This window comes from Manacus vitellinus, unplaced genomic scaffold (assembly GCF_001715985.3).
Source record: "Manacus vitellinus isolate BGI_N305 unplaced genomic scaffold, ASM171598v3 scaffold_19_pilon, whole genome shotgun sequence".
Lineage (NCBI taxonomy): Eukaryota > Metazoa > Chordata > Aves > Passeriformes > Pipridae > Manacus > Manacus vitellinus.
The window spans coordinates 6,249,137-6,269,629 of record NW_021939395.1 but is presented as its reverse complement, the minus strand read 5'-3'; the positions used below and the strand labels follow the sequence as shown (position 1 = coordinate 6,269,629).

At 38.5% G+C, this 20,493-nt stretch overlaps 1 protein-coding gene across 1 annotated transcript in view; it reads right to left on the bottom strand.

Moving 5' to 3' along the window:
* Positions 1-207: 207 nt before the first annotated feature.
* The window catches only part of LOC103766659 (AMME syndrome candidate gene 1 protein), a 92,238-nt gene continuing 71,952 nt past the window's right edge, over positions 208-20,493 (bottom strand). The window contains 4 exon segments of the mRNA XM_029959148.1: positions 208-4,655; positions 7,121-7,217; positions 8,923-9,013; positions 15,022-15,136. Coding sequence (XP_029815008.1) covers positions 4,541-4,655; positions 7,121-7,217; positions 8,923-9,013; positions 15,022-15,136 — 418 coding nt within the window. The 3' untranslated portion in view covers positions 208-4,540.

Sequence of the window (20,493 nt, the reverse complement as noted above, 5' to 3'; positions counted from 1 at the left end):
TGAGTGACTCCCTTCTGAATTAGACTGAAAGCTGCAGGTACCTGTCCCCCAGTCTGCTCCTACAGCAGACAAAAGGGAAAGACAGTTAATCCCAAGAAAATATTTCTAACACACCATTAGCCTTTGACATTAAGACCAGGTACAAATGCTTAAATAAAAACATTGACCAAGCCACACAATTAAGCAGAGAGACATAAAAAGAAATGGTGATTCTTTTTCCTTATTTTATTGGGTAAATGATTTAAAAGGTAATAACAATAGTGTTAAAACTACTACAATATCTTTCCACAGCCATATCTCACAGACCCACAGATAACCTTCTAGCATTTTTTTTTCTTTTTCCTCATTTTTCTCTTTTTAAGCCGTACTTATATTAAATGCCCATTTCAACAGTTTCTTCACACTAATAGCAATTAAATGTGGAAGGAAGGAGGATCTAGTTATAAAGGAAGGGGGTTCAGGTAATCTGTGATATTATTGTAATCAATCAAGTTGCTAAGGAAGGAAGGAAAAGAGCGAGGCCTTACAAGCTACTCCAGGTAGCTCTAAGCCCACTGTGTGTCACCATGGCATTGAAGATAACTCAAGATGCTGGTGAACAATTTAAAGTAATTTCTTTTTTTTTTTTTTTTTTTGTAACATATAAAACGCTAAAATAACTTAGAAACTAGATCCAAATATCTTGAAAAGAATCAACTTTGATATACAAAAACAGTCATAAGTTGTTACAAAAGTTTCAAACAAAAGTTTGTTTTCTCAGTGCGTTTATGTACCAGCGCAATTACTGGGTCCAGAGCAAAGAAAGAGGTTTTTCTTTTTTATTTTTTTTCTTTAACAGTAATAAAAAAATGAGGAAAACATATCTTTGTATATAAAGAATCATTGCTGGTCTTAAGAATAAATGTAACCAGAAACCCTTAAATCTGAGAGGCACACTTTGGGTTTCTCTTTTTTTTTTTTTTTTTTTTTTTTAACTTTTTTTTTTTTAACATAAAAGGAAAGTCACCAGTTTATTTAAATGGAGGAGATATTCAGACTCCCCAAATAAACTTAATTAACATCACTAGCAAAAATCAGTTAGAAACTGTACAAAAATAAAAAAGTTAACACATTTAATCCTGCAGGGATTTTGTAAGGACTGGAAGGCAGGCTTTAGGAGCAGCATTTGGGCATGGCTGGAGGCTTCTTTGGTTCGATCTAACACACATAAGAGATGTAACCTACTCCAGACAACAATTTTAAAAACCCGCACGGTTGAAGACAAGTAGAGGTCCGTATACAAACGCCAGGTGTGCCAGTGGCTGTGCCCCCCTGGGCTCCAGAGTGTCTCTGAGGTCAGGAAGGGCTGTGCCCTCCCTGCCGTGGCAGCAGCGCGGGGATGGTGCGGCAGAGCTGCGGCGGCAGCGGGAAGGCCACTTGAAGCATCACTAAGTAACAGCTCCACGTCAAGTCTACGGTTTGGTTTGTCGAGCTCAGTTTACAGAACAGGGTTTTTAGGAACATTAAGCAAGAGAATGAAAAAAAGCCCCCAACAATCTCCTTAATGGAATAAGGCAAACTGAGTAGTGCTCATTAAAAAAAAAAAAATCAGCATTTCAACTTAACAAACAGTGAAATATAAGCTACTTGGTTGTACCTTAACTTCTATAAAGTACCCCAAATGAAAAACAAATCTGTAACTAACCCCAACAATACAACTAAAAGGTACTTAAACATAACTCCAAGGGAATGACATTTGTGAGAGCAATTGTTGATCAGCTTTAAGCAAACAGACCTATTCTGTTCCAGTGCATGTCACAGTGAGCTGCACGTTTGGTACAAAGAAACCCACAATTACACAGAAACAATCTGCAGCAGTTTCAGCACTGTGTGCTGAGGAGGTAGGTGCCCTAGAAACACTGTAGGTAGACTGATTATTCCAATCTTTGAGAGAAATATCATACAATCTGATTGACCACAGACTCTGTAACAGTTTTTTAATTAGTGATACAAAACTCTGGTCCAGAAGGGTCTGGCATGAGCTCGGTTCAAAAGCACACCTTTACAGTTTGTATAACACCCTTTAACTATATTTTTAAGCAACAGCTACTAAGAGATAGACAAAAATGCATTGTGCATTATGCTGTATACAAAAAGGAGACAAAACTATCCTTTTCTCCCCCAAGCCATGGTGGGAAGTATTGCTGACCTTGTCCTTAAAAACCTGCAGGATTGTTTATTCATCAGTATATCATTATTACACTGGTAAGAAATTCTGTATAACATCTGCATATATCGAAGATTTTTTAAAAAATCTGATATGATTTTAGATCCGCATGACCAGTCACGTGACCTTCTTGAGGTTGATTAGCACCTTTCAATACATATATATTTTTATATATAATAGATCTTTTTAAAAAACTTCTAACAATGAGCTCATGCAGAAGCACGAGCGAGCTGTAACGAGATGACAGATAAAGATGGGGTTGGATGACTTTTTTTTTTTTTTTGCAGCAGAATGATTCAGTTTGTGCTCAGGTTCCCTATAAGGGCAAGAAAAAAAACCAACACAACTCTATCAGGTAGCCACTTGTTCACATTTCCACTTGAAGACTAATTCATCTAAAAGTGATCCCCAAGTAGAAACAAGACAACAGTATCATCCAAAATAGCCTCTGTATAAACATCTACTAATTTTTGCAGCTTCTGGCTGGCATCTCTTGGCTCCTGAAATTTCAGGCCCTCCGCTTATAAATTAAGGCATTGCAACTGAAAATGGTAATATTTGGACATAAATGCTGTGGATGAAGGAATATCAGAGACCTTCTACAAGAACCTCCATAGAAATTAAGTGGCAGAGCTAACCTCGCATAAGGGATGAGCATAATTTATCCTTATCTGGTTTTGAAACCCTATTGAAACATCTTTACAGTTAGTCCAATTTTTTTTATAACAACTGAATTTTAATGGATTTCATCTACTTGAATTTTATATCTCTATATTTACAAACATTCATTATTCAAAATAACTGGAATTTCTGCTTACTGTGGTTTACTAACACATATTAGGAAGGTCTTTTCTGTAACAGACGGCCTGTGCTGTCCCCTAGAACACGCACCGAGCTGCAACAGGCAGCAGTGGGAGTTCTGCAGGCACAGGAGGAAGGAGTGAGCTCCTGCCATCGACTGGGCTTGCAAATATACCACACATACCTTTTACTAAATCCTATTTTTACAGCAGGAAAAAGTTCCAATCGGTTTTCTTTCTTCTACTGTGTGGAGGGGTATCAGAATTATTACACAGTACTTACAGCTCTCAAGCACTATTCCTGCAATAGATGAAAACATGTAACATTATGGCATACTTGTCCTGGCTGTTTCACAACAGTCTTTTTTTTTCTTTTCTTAAACAATAGTTAACTTGATTGAACTATTCATGACTTGAAAAAACTCAACAAGTTCAAGTGCAGATGAAAGAACAAAACTGGGATTTCTCTTTTCTGAAATAAGTTCACTATTAAAAAAAAATAATCTCACTTTAAAGAAAAAAAAATGTCCAAAACCCTGATGCCATAGCAGCTTCAACAGGGTTTGCTAGAACATCTGGAGTACTTGCTATATGTTTCCTATGAATTTCATATATAAGTATATAGTTATGTTATAGTCAAAGGCACTAAAATCTAAATCCATTTTCTTCCTAATATGACATCTGCTACTCACCAACCTGTTTTTAGAAAACAAATGTCACTCCTAATTTGAGTCATCAGAAAGGCATCATCTCATTACAAATGCATTATAATGACGAGTCTTGACAGGGCTGAGTTGCCCGTGATTCCCAGTACAGAATGGGAGACAAAGGGATCTGGGAGCCTGCTGGATTATGTCATGCCCTACCAATTAGGCCACTTGATTCTGAAAATGCTGCCACGTTAACATCACCTCTCACTGCACATGTAATCGCTTCTCTTCATCCAAAAAAAAGCATTCTGTGTGTCAGCCTTGGCACTCCGGCTGCATGTGCTGGGTCTGAAGATCATGTACAAAGCTACGTGGAATCTTTACTGTGAGGGTGAGATATTGTACACACATTATTAAGAATGTTATGAAAATGCAATTCATTGTCTCCTTTAATACCTGAATCTGATATGTTTCATTCCCTGTCACACCTACTAATGCATAAGCCATGAATGCCTTTTTGCTAAGCAAAGCATCCCTAACTGCAATCCTTAAACTCTTCCTTCCATCCACAGTCACAGAAAGCCTTGATTGATATAATTCAATGTTAATGAAGTAGAAATTTAAATTTTCATACAAAACCCAAGGGTATATGCTGCAAAAAAATCTGCAGTGAATAGATAATAAAAAAGTATGGGATCTTTGTAGTAACCCAGTTTTCCCTCCCGTTGCCATGATGAGCTGAACCAACTAAGGAGCCTCAACATGGCAACGGAAACTATCATCATAAAATGGTACAGTAATAGAGATAGCTAGACCAAGAAGGGGCAGGGTCTCCTGGGAAGAGGTCTGCAGAGAGGTCCAGTGACTGGTCATGCGGCTCAGTGTCAGGAATAATGGTTGTATGGTGGAAGGGGGTGCCCAATACCATTCTGGAAGTGATGATGCTGACGATGGGCAAGGTACTCTGTGTAGCTCATCGTCATCTTCTCACTGCGGTACCTGGAAAAGAGCGAAGAAGCCAATTCAGGACCTGTTACCAGGAAGGTGCAAGTAGCACTAGAAATGCTACACCGGTGGTTTGTTTAGAGATAACAACTCCATATTTCTGATACTGGGAGTAGGACTGACTTCAGCTGCACAAGGGCAGGGAGGGAACTGCCACAATGGTCAGGGTCATTCCTGAATCACATCACAAATCACAACGTAAGTGCTCATAAAAAATATTTTAGGCAAACAGAACTGTTAAAAATGGTTGCCTATTGTGTTGCTCGATGTAGAGGGAATAGAAACCTATGACTGTACTAACTAACCACCCTTCCTAAAAATGGAACATGTGCAAACTTCCACTCAACTGGGACCTCTCCTGACTCCCAAGATGGTTGAAAAATAATGGAGAGGTCCCACGAGAACACTGGCCAGTTCTATGTAAATAAAAGCAGAATCCAGGCCCTGGCATCAAATAATTTGGATAAACTTGCATCAGTATTGTTTGACAACAAGGAACATGATTTAACCAACAACCACTGGGCCCTGCTGAGGGGAGCAGCTGCAGCTGTTCTGGAATCGGTGGGGACGGAGCGCAGCACCCGGTGGGAGAGCTGGGCTGGGAGTGGAATCCCCACACTTCAGAACCAACCATGGGACCTCTGCACAGCTCAGCAGATGGAAGAGAATCTGTCCCTCTGCATTCCAGACCCCTACAACTGGTACAAGTCCTTCAGTGCTACTGTTATTTAGTTTCTCTTTCAAACCGTGGCCATAATTGCTGGGTATTAACTTGAAGTGAAGATAGTGACAGATTAGTTTTAATCAGCCTAAAGCTTTCTTCACACACAGGACATTTACTTTAATTTACAGACTTAAAAAAGAAGTTAGAAGCCCTTATTCCACTCTTCCAGTAGATATTTTTGTATATGACAGTAAGGTATTAGAATGAGGTTCTCAAACAGGTTGTTTAATGCTGGGAAACAGTCACTGTTTTAATACTACTGTCTCTAACCTGTCAGCAGAAGCTGAGGTTTTAGGCAAGTACAACAGACAGTCAAAAAAATACTTCTTCTGAACATCAAAAATTATAGCTTGTTCATTCCACTTATGAGGCCACTGATTTTGGTAGCAGTTTCATTGTTGTGAACTGAAATACAGCAAACACATGGCTTTCGGTGGTTTCTTTTGGTGGTGGGGGGTGTGTGAGTTTTAGGGTGGTTTTTGTTTGTTTTGTGCTCCCATGCTGTTGCTCCAAACAAAATCACATAGCAAGAAGAATTACAGAATTTTTGTTTCTAGGAAAAATATATTCCTTATTTACTAAGGTGTACAGAAATTGTCACTGGTGAACTATAGCACTGTTACTCTTGCCCTCAGCTATCTCCAGATAGCTTCTGTTCTTTCTGAATGAAAGATAACAAGGTGTGCAGCTGAAATAAATTAAAAGGAAATTGGGGTTCTGCATTTGGAAATGTGGCTGGATTCTGTAAATCCTTCCTTCCTAATTTTACCTTCAGAATAGCATGTTTTTCTTACTCAGAGCTACTCCACAATAATTAGATTCCTACAAGAATCCAGAATTCTGAACAGTCATTGAGACACAAAATCTTTATCTCCCTGAAGAGTACAAATGATCAAGAATTCCTTATAACATAAAATTTTAAAAATTCCTATTTCTCCACAGATAACTAGGTAAGTAAAGTTCAGCAGTCATTTTACAGTGCAAGCTTATACAAATAAAGAGCTTTAGAGCCATTCTTATAGACATTCAATCCTCCACCCTTCACCACGTAGCTACAATATTACAGGCAGAGTATCTGCTGCTAATTCTAAAAGAGTTTGGCTCCCACAGAGCCCTCAAGACCACATTTTATTAAATTAGCAAAATCAAACTAAACTAGTATGAAATAAAATATTAAATCCTTGTCCTCGCTCCTGAGAATACCCTGACATAGTTTCACTGGTACACTGGCTGTCAAAGCAGTACATGGCTTGCATGTCTCACACCTTAAGATCAGGGAAACCTGTACTCCACAGGGGAATAAAAGAGACTCAAAACTTTCTCTCAGAATCCAGGGGTACCAAGGGGCCTCTGTGACGTACAGCAGCAGCCCTACCACACACCATCTGCCCAAATACAGCCTGACAAGGGCAAGTAATCCCTGTTAACCACAGCCCTGACCACCCCCTACAGCCAAGGAACACACTGGGAAAGCACTGCTGGAACATGCAGAGCTAAATGAAATCTGCAGGTACCCTGATTTATACGTGCCCTGGTACTGAACAGCTGCCTCTTACTTCTTGCTTAGTGCCACTAATACAGATCCTCCAAAGTCCATACTGCTCTTGTGAAAACAAAGAGATCATTAATGACACATCCAGGAAAGGTTACTGTTACCATCTGCGAGGAGCACTTACCAGGAATGAACACTCACAGCATTACAAAAGAGGACTAAGGTGGGTATCCCGGTGCGTACCTGGTTAGCTTTATTGTTTTCCTGAACTCATTAGTAATCGGAGCTTTGTAGCCTCCTTTCCTCAATAAGGAATCTATGGTTTGAATGTGGTCCCATCCTGTTGAATTTTACAGTAGCAAAAATTAGTGAGAAATCCAGCAGTAAGAACAGATGTTGCAAAAACACAGAACGGGGTGTGGTGCTGTTAAGGACAGAGGCCCTGCTGACGTTCGGTAGAGACCAGAACATTCTTCCCTACTTCAGAGCAGCTGAAGGAAACACAACATACAGGATTGCTTCACACACACAGTTCACTCTACAAACAAAATGTATTTTTTATATATGATTTTACAGTTGAAATATTCTAAAAGTGAAGCCACTCTACCCAGGTGTCATAGACTGGAGGTGAGAGATAAAATTTAACTTCTCCCAAACGCTCAGGTATGATCATGTATCACAGTCACTTTATACACTATAAATGGCTATGGAAAATTAAATTTCGGTATAAAGTAAAATTGAAAAGAATTATTAGTTGAACATGTGCAGAGAATTCCAGAGATCAGAACTTCTTCATAAATATCACTTAAATTTACAGCGATATGTGTAGTTTTAGAACTACTATATATTACATTATAGGTGTCTGGGTAATAGAAGAAGTGATGGATTAAAAATAAAGAATCATTAGTGTTCTGAATAAAATCTTTACGCTATTCAAAACTCCTACTTGTTGATTTTAAAAAGCCTAATATTTTAAGTAGCTGTTAGACATGCTGTTTCCAAAAGATGCAATACATTAGTCACACTGTTACATGAGAAAACTCAAAAAACCCAGTAGTTTTGGGTACATACAAAATACAAATGGGTAGTTTTGGAGACTTAAAGAGTCAGATTGTAATGTATGGTCTACTAAAATTATTTAGAAATTTAAACACAACCCTCCTCCTGCACACACCCCCCCTCCACTCCCAAATTTTAAAAAAAAGCCTGGAATGACTCTAGACTTTTAAGCAACTATTTGGGAAGAGAATTATCAATTAAAGATGATCCTCAGTAAAGGTATCAGCCAAACCCTTTGAGGACAAACAAATATAAAAATATAAAAAGGAAAGAGAGGGAAAAAAAAAAGCAGCAATGCAAAATGTAAAAGATTGAGACAGACTGAAACACACCATCGACCTTTGAATCAGAGCTGCTTGGTCGAAAAGATGGTCCAAAAGATGATTATTCAACAAAATCTACTCTAGCTTTTTAAATTTACAAACTTAAAGCTGTGCCTCTATTAAAAGGGAATTTCACTGCCATTACTTTGGACCTTCAAATTGAAAATAATTCTCTTCCATCCATCAAAAACCCTGGGAAGTCAATGTTTGTAAGAGGAGTTAAGTACTAGCAAAAAGTACCCAACTGAAAAGCAACTTGATCTCTGGGAATTCAGGAATAAATCAGCTGTTACGATAATTGCCCAGGCATCCCATCACTTAGCAGAGCTTCTGCATGTCCCTAATATCACAGACTAACAACTATACAAAAATTGGCAGCTTTTAACAACTGTTAGCCTGGCTGAAAGCACTGTATCACCCCTCCATATTTTATTTTCCTACAGCTATGCTGCATTTATGACTGGCTCAAAAAACAGCTACAGTTTACTGAATCCCCATAGAGGACTGACACAGGCATGTAATTGGCATTTTATATAAGAGTCTTCTTACAATTAAGTATTGCTCCATCATCTGACATCAGTGCAAGGTCAAATATTGCATTTTAGATTTATAGGTATGTTTAAATTCTTCACCAGATCATATGAAATAAAGTGCAACAATGACCTTGCTCCTTTGCAACCTCCGGTAAGTAGGTGGCCGTGCGCTTTGATCCTTTCTCGTTGATGAATTCTATTCTAATGCCATGTACACCCACCTGCAAGAAATCAGCAGCTTTATTAGTACATTACCAGAAAAAAAGTACAGATTTCTAACATGATAAGACCCAAAACATGAACCTTTCAGTGGTTAACACCATTTTGCAGCACCGCAGCGGGTATGACCCTTCTGGGAGGTGTTCACCTCACGGCCACGTAAGCTCAGCAGTGGCACAGGGATGTTCCTCCACTCCACACCATGGAGCTTCCTTCATTCCTGGGCTGCAGGAAAACCAGCTGTGGTGCAAAAGTCCTTCTGTCTCCAAGTTTACTGTCTCCTTTGACACTGTGAGCAATGCTGCTGCCAATAAAATCACCTGGTCACCAGCTACAATCTGCACACAACTAAAGAGCTGCCACACCTAATGAGGCTTCAGTTAAGAGCATTAATTTAGTTCAAAGCAACAACTGAACGATCACAGATTTGTCACACTACGAACTCAAGCCTGGAGCCTTCAAAATTTCTGCTAACATATGACAAGGAAAAGGAAATATTCCGAAATACTCAGCTTCAAACTCCTATTTCCATGCTACTAAGTATTGTAGCATGGTAAAATGCCAGCATGGAAACCAAGATTACCAATACCAAGGAGCTGGATGGAGATAAAAGTTGAAGTGCCAAAAAAATTTAAAACCAAAACAGAATAAAGGCTGGGCACACCTTTCCAGGGCATTTTTAAGCCCCTCTGTTTCCAAGGTACAATAATTCTGTGGAGAGTACCTGTGCTGAGATCAGGAATGCCATAAAAGATATTCCATTGCCAGAAAGTTTTCAGTTGCTTTTGAATTCTGTGCATAAACACAAAGCATTAGTAGATGGACATTTTTATTTTCATGCCCACACAACCACGATGTTATTTCCATTTAAATCCAAAGTTCCCAACATTGTATGAGAAAATGAATAGTTGATGTTTAACAGGAATCATGTTATTTGGTGTGGCACTTCCTTGTGAACACAAAATTAAACAAAAAATGCTGTAACAGTTTTTCCAGAGACAACTTATTTCACTCTAACTGCATGGCAGTCAAGAAACAAATAAGGCATATTTACAAAGCTCTATCACTTCTTCAGTTATCTTATTTGCTTATATTAAGAGTTTGTTTTTTAATCTTTTCCTTCTTTATATATGATATAAGCATGGAGAAATGGTTGGAAGAGTCTCTTGTGGCTGGTCATGGCCTCAAAGAGTTTCCCTAGGAATTGACCATTGTTTATAAATAGGAAAAATGAAACTTCACAGTGAACTGAACTTGTTAGTCTCAGATTTTAACAAGGAATTTCATTACCAAACACTCCTAAACCCCAACTTTCATAACATGGATATCTAATAGCCAGAGATCAAATCTGTATACTCAGATGATGTAATTATGAACCCAAAGGGCCTGAAAGTAAAATAAAACAGTGTTAGAAACTGAAATGAGCCTACTGAGTTTATTCCAAAACCAGTGTGTTTTTGCAGCTGATGATGTTATTGCTGTCTATATTCGGTTGCCTAAGCACTAAAGATTAAATATTTCCAGGTTTTGCACACCTTCAAATCCTGCAGAATATGAGATTCTAAATGCTACACAAGCCTCTTGCATAACAGTGACCCCACAGGATTCACCAGCAACTAAGCAGGAGCACTAGTGATGTATTAAGTATGATGCAACATTCAAACTCTATCACTGCTCGGGATGGTTCTCACCAACCATCATCTTAATGGAGTTTTAGGCCCATGCCTGTAGAAAAAATGGATGTACAGCAGAATGAACAAGGCAAAACAACTGCACCCACAGTTGGGAAAATTTCCTAAGATTCTGTGGAGCATGGATTCCAACTGCATTGCTGAGCAGGACTCTCAGTCCAGTACAAATGGCTTTTCATTGTTCAGCTCCAGTTAAATCAAAACCAGGCTTGAGTTAAATAAATGAAAGCCACACACAAGCGAAATAAGAATGATCCACACTAAGACTGGCATGGGCACAGTTTGGAATTTGTTTTGACTTCGAGAAATCAGTGTTCCCACAGTAATGAAAACTTCTGTGAGATTTCCCAAAACATCCCTCTCTGAGATGGGAAGGTAAGGGCTGGGTTTTTGTTTGGAAGGCATTGACTGTAACCATCATTCCTCCCAGGACCAGCAAACACCTTCACACACAGCCTTGGGGCTGCTTCCCAAACTAAAAATACTGATACACAACTGGCAACATTTTGTAGAACAACAACATCTGTCTGTGCAGTTCAGAAAAACAAACCAATCTTCTGCAGATGGAGTTTGAGTTCTGTCTCGTCTGGTACCACTGATTAGGGAAATTACTACCTACAGGTATCCTCCAGAGCTGCACAACCACCACGCGATTGTGCTTCAGCCTCCCACGTGGGTAGGAATCTATTTAAACTGTTGCTATTGGGAGAGGAAAGTGAGATAAGGAGAGACTCAGAAAGGCAAAAACCAACCTCCTCCAACAGAAATATTTCTATGGAGCTTTAGAACATGAAATACTGTATCCTATAAATCCAGTACTTGTAGCTTTAAACTTTCTGGCCTGTTGTGTAAGTGGTCAGAGGCTACCTAAAATTAGGTCCACTGACAATTATAATTCAAGCTAATAGACTAAAACAAAACCTAAGGATTGCTTTAAACTTCACTTCTGAAGTGACCTTAACAGAAATTCAGGCTTTGATGCATATTTAAACACATTCACGTTCATTTTTACATATCAAATTCTAATGAATTCCTCAATTACATACACCACTGGATGGGAGAAAACAGGCACACACCACATTTATTGTTTTGCCAAGTCCTCTGGCACTTGCTAAATTACTGCCCACAATACCTCTCTCTGTATCTACATCTAAGAAAAAATTGTTCCAAAACCCACTTTGAAATCAAAGTTCAAGAAACCCTCCTGTTAAATACTGTTCCATCCCAAAGTTCCAAACACAGTTCAGTAATCTGTTCCCCTTGGACTGACTCTCCAACCATCCTGAGAGGAAGAAATAACATTATTCTCATTAGACTGTCCATGGGGAATTTGGATAAGCACCTAAACATCAGACCTTGTGTATTTACATACAGGGGACCACTGAATATTGTCCTAAGAAAATAAAACATTGAGATCAAGACTCCTTCTCTGTTCTAAGGAACAGAAGCTACAAGAGCTGTTGGTGTCGCTGCACTTGCAGGCAGGAAAGGTTTTCCACAACTTTTAAATGTACCTACTTTGTCAACACTGAAAAGCAACCTTTCAGTCAACATTATTGGCTACAACTATTTAAGTTAATATTTAAACCAGTGCACACAGGCTAAAGGCCTTGTGGGAGCTGAAGGCAGCAAATTCATACATATCTCCTGTTTACTTGACTGAAGTTTGTGATGGAAAAGGATCTTGCATCATTATTTACAACTGAAATATTCATTTATTTAGTTTGGGAAGGTAATTTCTTAATCAGAGAAAAGAAGATCTACGACTCTGCTTCAGGATATTGGAGACACTCCTGAGATGTGTCTTCAGATGACCTTGTCTCTAAGTCCCTAGAGCACTGTGAGTTGCCTGAATTGGAAATTTTGAAATATTGTGGCCTTTGTCAGCAAACTGCTGAACTGGCTCCCACAAGACCATCAGTAGAACACCTACGGTCACAGGGTCTTCTAACCAGGTTGATGTTTTTCAGGATGATCTCAGCATTACAAGAGATGAAAGATGCAGAATCTCTTTACATCATACTCTAGACATCCTGAAATGTCCTTTTGCCATTAATATTGCATAACTGCAGCTCTCTTAAAAGAAACATGGGTGACATGAGCCATCTCACTGACGGGCACGCAGTGATGAGTCATTCTTTTAAGGACTAGCAATTACAATTTTTTTCCCCCTCATATTTATATATCACCTCCCTGCCCCCCAGGCCCTTTTGCATGAAAACCTACTTTGGGACCATTTCTTAGAACTCAAAGGAATTTGCTAAAAGTTTTAAACCCCTAAAATTAAAAAAACTTAAATGAAATAGGAGACAGCAACTAAGCAAATGGATAACACAAGGACTATTACATTTTTGACCCCTCCATTCTTCCCTCGGAAGTCAGAGCTTTTACAACAAGAATTGTGAAAATCCGTAAAATCATCCAGAACTCAGCAAGGCTAGAGTTCTGCATTAAGCTTGATTACACTGCTGTTAACAAGTCTCACAGAGTCTGCAGTAAAGTACAGAAAGGACATAAAAAGTAAAAGCTTCCTTTGTTTAACACAGTATTCGTTATGAACCAGAAGCCTCCCAAGGAACAAAGTTAAAACCAATCTTTCCAAGGGAGAGTGGATTTTTGAACTCAGGCTTTGGTTTCAGCTTTTCTTTAAGGATGAGTATTTGGGTCATCTTATAAATGTATTACTGAGATGATAAAACAGCATCTAATAGTATTTCTAAGCTACTACATGCACCGACCTAAATACTATTTCATTATGCACTTCACATGTTGAGAGCGTGTTCATAGTCTGATTTTTTATGAATTATAATAAATGAAATTAAATTAAAAACATCACAATGATTGCTACCAAAACTCAACCTAGTGAAGGAGAAAAATTCCACCATTTTGATTTCTAGCTTGGTTTAGTATTAAGTCACTACAGTTTGATTACTTGAAAATACTGTTTAAAGTACGTGAACAGCTCAGTGACAAGGCAGACAACTTCTCTGAAAAAATACCTTATTGAGAATGCACACACAGTTTCAGCTAAGATTTATTCTTGGTCTGACATTACATAAAAAAATGAGTATTTCTGATTATGGAGAAAATGCTGATAAACCCCAAAGAAAACCTGGATTCATCCAACTCAGAATTACATACTGGAAGGTAAGAAGCCCTTGCCATTATGAGGTGAATAGGAAACACATTTTTGTTAATTTTCAGCTACTGTTAAATTCATAATGCTGAGGTTACTGCTGGATACCTTCTTCCTGAGACAGCAAAGCCTTTTAGTGTTCTAACAACAAATACAGTTTCTATTCAATATATATTTTTATGTGTAAATACAACAGAAAACCTCTTTTTCTCTCAAAAAAATTCTAAATATTTAATAGGGTTAAATTATTATTAAAGGGAAACACTGTAGCTTGTGTGGTGTCTCTGGCATTATAGCATATCTGCTATCGTATGACAATTTCAGATTTTTTTTTGATGTCCACTCAAATACAGACTCAAAGAGCAACATAAAACGATGACTGAGATGAGAAGTTCATCTTGAGTCTAGAGGCTTGTTTTTTCAAGTGTCTAATGCCAAATTTTGGGGAAAAGCAGAATACTACAGACTAACCCTTCCGTCAGCACACTCTGCCACACATACGTCAGCATCTGCTTCTCAGTCTCTTTGATGCTGCTGTTCCCAGGGAATGCAGGCAGGTTTCCTAGAACCTGGCAATTAAAACAGATTCAGCTCCATGCGTAAGAGCAAAGAAAACCAGGAGTAGTGATTTATTTGGCCTCACTGTACACAGGCTTTGTGGGGTCTGTGCAGGCCACTCACTCCAAAAGCAAATAAGTTTTGGGAAAGACAAATATCTTGCTCCTACAAGCTAAATAAGGCAGCTTGTTCCAGGATTCCAGTTTTTTGCAGTGTTTGTTTCCAGAAGCATACATCAGATGATTCGCTTCCATGCTGGAACATCCCCTTTCCAGAGCCCATGGACTGATCTACCACATTTCTGTGTTTGCTATGCTGCAAACAAGGCCTCAGGACACCTTTGCTCAGACAACACTTTGCTTGATGGAGTCTTAGACACTAAGACCACCCTGAGTGCCTAAGTGGGCAAACCCACAACTTTATTCCATTTTCATGGCTCACACTTTTAAGGTGATGACAGTTCTATCAAAATGGAACTCTTGAATCTATGCACATAACCATGTGTATAGAGTGCAACACAGTGACAGCTGCACTAATATATGCAGATCATTTAAACAGTATGACTTTGGCTACAGATGTTCATGGTATCAAAATCATTTTCTTAAAAGACATCTGACATTCTTACCTCCCAATCCAGGTAGTCACATACATCTTCAAAGTTAGTGAGTAGAGACACTGAGCAGAAAAGCCGTGGCAGCTCATCCCTCGTCATTGGGGGGAAACGACTATCTTTAAGGGCACTGTTGAAGACAAAACAGAATTTCAAAGGATTTTTTTTTTTTTTTTAATTTCAAGGATCTAATGAATCATCTGAAGAGTATAAAGGACAAAAAAAAAATCCTGATGAAATGATGACCGGTTTGATAATCCAGTCACCAGTGTAACACATGGATCAATATTTCCAACTTTTTCCTTAGGTATTTATTTCAGATCTTGGTTGGCCACAGTCAGGTGTTCTGAGGGTCATTCCTTCCTGAGTTGGTTTTGCTACTGTGACAATCTTATTAATGAAGCAGCAGAAAGCTTTTGGAAGAAGTTACAAAACCAATAGCTCTTCCACTTGCAACTTGTAAATCCCTTTCAAAAAGGATTAAACTTCACAACATGAAGTGGAAGGGGAAATTCTATAGTCTGCAGTGATCAAACACTTAATACAGTAATCAAATTGTAGAACTTAATTATTCAGTCAAAAAAATACAAACAAATAATATTCATGGTTACTAGCAAAGGTGAATATAAAATTCAAGGGTGAATATAAAAACATTCAAGGGCTCTACAGACCTGTAAACCTACAGGACTTGAGGAGGTTCTGCAAAGCAGATGTCATGATTAGTAACAAGGAAGTTGCAAACAGCTAATCCACGGGCTGACATACCATTCTACAGACAAACACACCTAGTGGGGTAAAATCCCCTCCTGAGAGGAGCTATGTGTGCACAGTCCAGCACGTTGGAAACACACAGCAGTTAACAGACAGCAAGCAGTACCACGAGTGAGAACATTTGTAAAAACCTACTTGCATAAGTTTGGTTAAGAACCAGTTAAATTGGCAAAGGGAAGGTTAAAGTGAGGATGGCAGCTCAATTTTTTATTCTCTTAAGCTTTGAAGTATGACGTGAATACAAACGTGCTCATCTCCAACAAAAACAGTGATCTACTAACTGAGCTTTTTGGTGAGTAAAGAGAATTTAAGAGACTTACTAAAGCACTACCAAACTCCTCACGTGTCTCATTGTTTCACCTAACATTCAGATCGTTCTTAATTGTTTTACTTGGCCTACAGCCAGTGGTTGCCATTAGCTGATATAATTACAGCCACAGCCATGGAGTTAGAATATGGCTGAAGTCTCTGCATCAGAAATCACTGTTTTGTATAAAAAGTAATATAACTTTATTAAAGCAGACTAAGTAAGGACACATGAGAAAAAACCCAACATGTAAGGTTTAACTAAAAGAAATCACCCTAAGTGTAACCACAAATAGCTTTCCATCAAGAATTAATACCATACACTGAAGAGTTAAAATAGGACCTATATTTTCCTGGGCTGGGGGAAGGCAGACTTCTTGTTGCAGACACGCTACAATTACAAAACAGAACATAGTATTGAAATTTAGACTAGAAGCCTTTCTCCAAGCTTTGGTATTTTTACATTACATAATAGGTCAAAAATTTAGATTTCCATTATGAAGGCAAATTAATTATATAATTCAATAACAGCAGGCCTAGGCTACCCATTATTTAGAAATAATTTTAGGCAACTCCAGCTGAAACTGCCATAGATGTGAGAGATGATGTTGGGACAAGTAACTACCCAAGATAAATTCTGTTGTCATTTACATAGTATACACAGGTCTACACAGACCTGTGAAGAACTGGGAACATTAAAGAGATCTAAAGCCTAATGTCTGTAATATTTAACTAATGACTTCTAATGAAAATGTATCAAAAGGCAGTAATTCTCCAAGATTTTGTTGATGGGGTTTGCAAAGCTAGCTTTGTAACTGCTGGGACCAGGCAGAGTTACCATCCTCTGCTCTCTAGTGCTTGGAGCAACATCAGAGATAACTCCTACAGCCACTGCCAAACAGTAACATCCAAAAATACCAACAGCTAATTCAGCTTTCTTATCCCTCCACATAGCAGGGGGAATAAACATACAGATATAAAGGGAGGACACTTGGAACACAGGGACAGCTTGAACCAGAAGTCCATCTACCCCAGTATTAAGTAATAACCAACAGCAGTTAGCAAAATGAATGAATATAAGAACATGGTCACATTAAAGGTGCAGGGGTACCTTCCTGGAACACTCCCCAGGAATCCAGCTGTTATAGCTTAGAATACTTGAGTCAGAAATGGTATCTGCACTTAAAACCTTTCTTGGGTGTATTTGGTAAGTGTATGTATACATGCTTTTAACATTTTACCCACACCCTTTACTAAAAAATTATGTTCAGAAGCCCCAATCCACTTCAAATCCATTGCTACCACGAGTTTGTTTATATGCAGATGTCTCACCCTCCTGAGGTCTGCTGCACCTCTCTCACATAACCAATCTATTAAAACACTCAGTATACTGAGATGCAACCAAACAGCCAAACATTATTTCATCAAACAACAATTCTGTTATCAAATACATACAGGTAACAACTGTATGTGTGGACATTGCCAATATTTGTTTAAATCCGCTTTTCATAATTTATGCAACAATCTTACCATGCAAAATTTCCCATATTGTAATAATTTGCAACCTTCAAAACACTTTTTCCCCCCCCCACAATTTGATAGTAGGGGTTTATCACTGAATTCCAATTTCTAAGGCTGCCAAAATCCACTGTGAATGTCAGCTTTTTGAGGTAAAGGTTGTCTGCTGTGGGTGTAAACCTGATACCCACAATGTTAGCAGTGAACATCTCAGGCAAATTTCCACTCACTGAGGATCTGCTGCATTGGCATTACCAGATGATAAGCTATCTGTAATTTAACATTCTTCAAGTTGTGCAGAAACAAACCCCATCCCATGCTCGTGTAACTCATATCTCAGCCAGTCCACTCAAATCCTGAGCTAATAATCTGAAACAAGATTAGAGAAATGATGGCAAATTTAAATATTAATAAAAAGCTGAGATATGAAACCTTCACCTGAGCACAGTGGAAGCAGAAAGGCACACAGAGGCATAAAAGCCTCAGGCACATACAGCAAACCAAGTGGTTCAGTTCTGGTGGAAGCAGCACCACGCACTGAACATTGCACACTTATCAGCAAGCTCAGCTGGCCTGTTCCATTCTTCAGTAATGCAACAACTGGCACAAATACCTTTTTTCACATAACCACCTCGGGACAACTAAAATATTGTTTATCAAATGATAGAGCCATTTCAACTATACCTAGTTCCTGCTGAACTGCCAGGTGCTATTTTATCTGTACAGCTTGCTGGAAAATTCCTCCTTGACACCTCCGTGACTACAGACACCCCTGCACAGATCCTGATCCTGCCTCAGCACTCCTGCTGCTGAAGGTAAGTGAGATATCTGGCAGAACAAGACCAGAGATTTGAGTAACAGTCTCTGACACCACTGTGACTGCTCTATACAGAATATTACTGCTATTCTATTCCTCCTTTCCCCGTCTCCACACCCCATATTACAAGTTCTGCCCTTTTTGTTGTTTAAAACCAAGGTCTACCTGGAGAAATCTGTGCTGACAAATAATCAGAAATTGGAACAAAACATACTGAAGGGAAATGCCAACAGGAGAGCATTTATTTGTACCAGCTACCTACACATGAAATACTGTCTGCTAACAAAATTTATCACACTAAAATTATATCAGATGCCAGTTTTAGAAGAACTACATTAAAACTTAATATCCCTTCCCTAATGAGTTTGGGCGTCACTTTAAAAGCTGAGAACTGTTTAAGTGCTCTGTTTGACAGTTAGAGCATCAGTCATCTTCTCAGTCATTCTTTTCTTACTACTAGGGTTGAAACTCTGAAGCAAGTTCCAGATACCTTTTGCAAACCTAAGAGCACACCAGCTTTGTATCATCTCTTTGCAGATTAACTGCTTTCATTATTGCCTTTTTTCAATGCTTGGTTAGCAGGAGACATATGGCATTAGAGATGCTTCCCTTCAGAATTCAGCCATTGTCCTTGACCTTAAACTTCATCTCTGTGGGCAGCAAATCAATCACCATCTATGACTGTTCTAATGGTGCCAGTGGAACAAGTGGATGGTGCCCAGTAGAGTTCCTCAGGGGCAGCTGTCCATGCTGTGCAAACCTAAGCCCTCAATGCTTCACAGAGTGGCATCACTCTCACAAATGTCAGCAGATCTCAACACTTACTTATCAAGGATAAAAATCTTTGTATGAGCTCTTACTTTTGCAGTTCCAGGAAGAATAACAGTTTGTAGAGGCAGCAGTTTGGCACGTACCACACACCTCATACACTCTACAGACCTCTACAGATGTAAATTCAGACTCAGGCCTCCCTTGGCATGTCCCTGTGCCTCTTGGTGACCAACTCTCAGCAAGCAGAAAACAAGACAAGGTAATGTACACTTGCTTTCCTCAAAAGCTTGTTACTGGTCTGAGCTCAGAATGAAAAGTCGCTGTATACCTGTGTGTCAGCACTCTCAATTAGCACAGGAGACTTAGTTCTGTACTTTTGTAGCATTAAAATGTGATTTTGCAGTCTTATTTAATGCCATGTTTTTCTGTCAATTCTTCTGTTAGGAAAAGGAGTGAAATCTGGCATATCAGATACCAAGTTTAAAAAATATTAACTCCACATTTGTTATGTTAAACTTAGAATTGTAAGAAAGGGTAAATGCAAATAATTAGTAAAAGAAGTTGGAAAAATCAGGCAGAGTTCAAAACTACTTTAAAAAAAAAACCCCTAATTTCAAAAGCATTTTCTAAGCCATCTGTTCTTTATTCCTTCATGCCCAGAACTAATTTACATATATTACTGCTGACTAAATGAAAGTACATGGTAGTGACGAGTTGAAAAAGGGCAGGGCCAAGCAAGGGGAATTCTAGCTGGCCAATAACAGGCATCAGTTTTTCCACATGGAGTTCTGCTCCATGTTAAAAGTGAAGCAGGCAAAGTCAGAATTGAATCCTGTTCAAACAAACCTATTTTTAGACACAAAATGTATGCACACACTTGCATGGCCTTTCCAGTTAAATATTTATGCAGTCTTGGGTGTCCTACTAAAATCAAGTAATTGCCAGTTAAGAAAAAACCCAAAACAAAGTGTTACTCAACTATCAGTTTTCCTTCAGCTGAGCTGTACTTTACAAATCTCAGCTTTTCTTCAAATGAAGTTTATTTGGCTATAGGAAATGTTTTTCAATAATTTCATTTTCCACATACCACTCCCCCTGTATTTGGGATACAGAAAAGCTTGCAAACACTTTAAAGTCATTGAATATTTAAAGAAAAGGAAATTGTTTAAAGTATTTTGAGTTACTGTGACAAACAGCATGTTTAGATAAAAAAAAAAATTATACTCCTTATATATTTATGTTCCTTAAGACTACATCTTGTTTTTTATAAAATACCACCAGAGAAGTTCTTGGAATAACCTGAA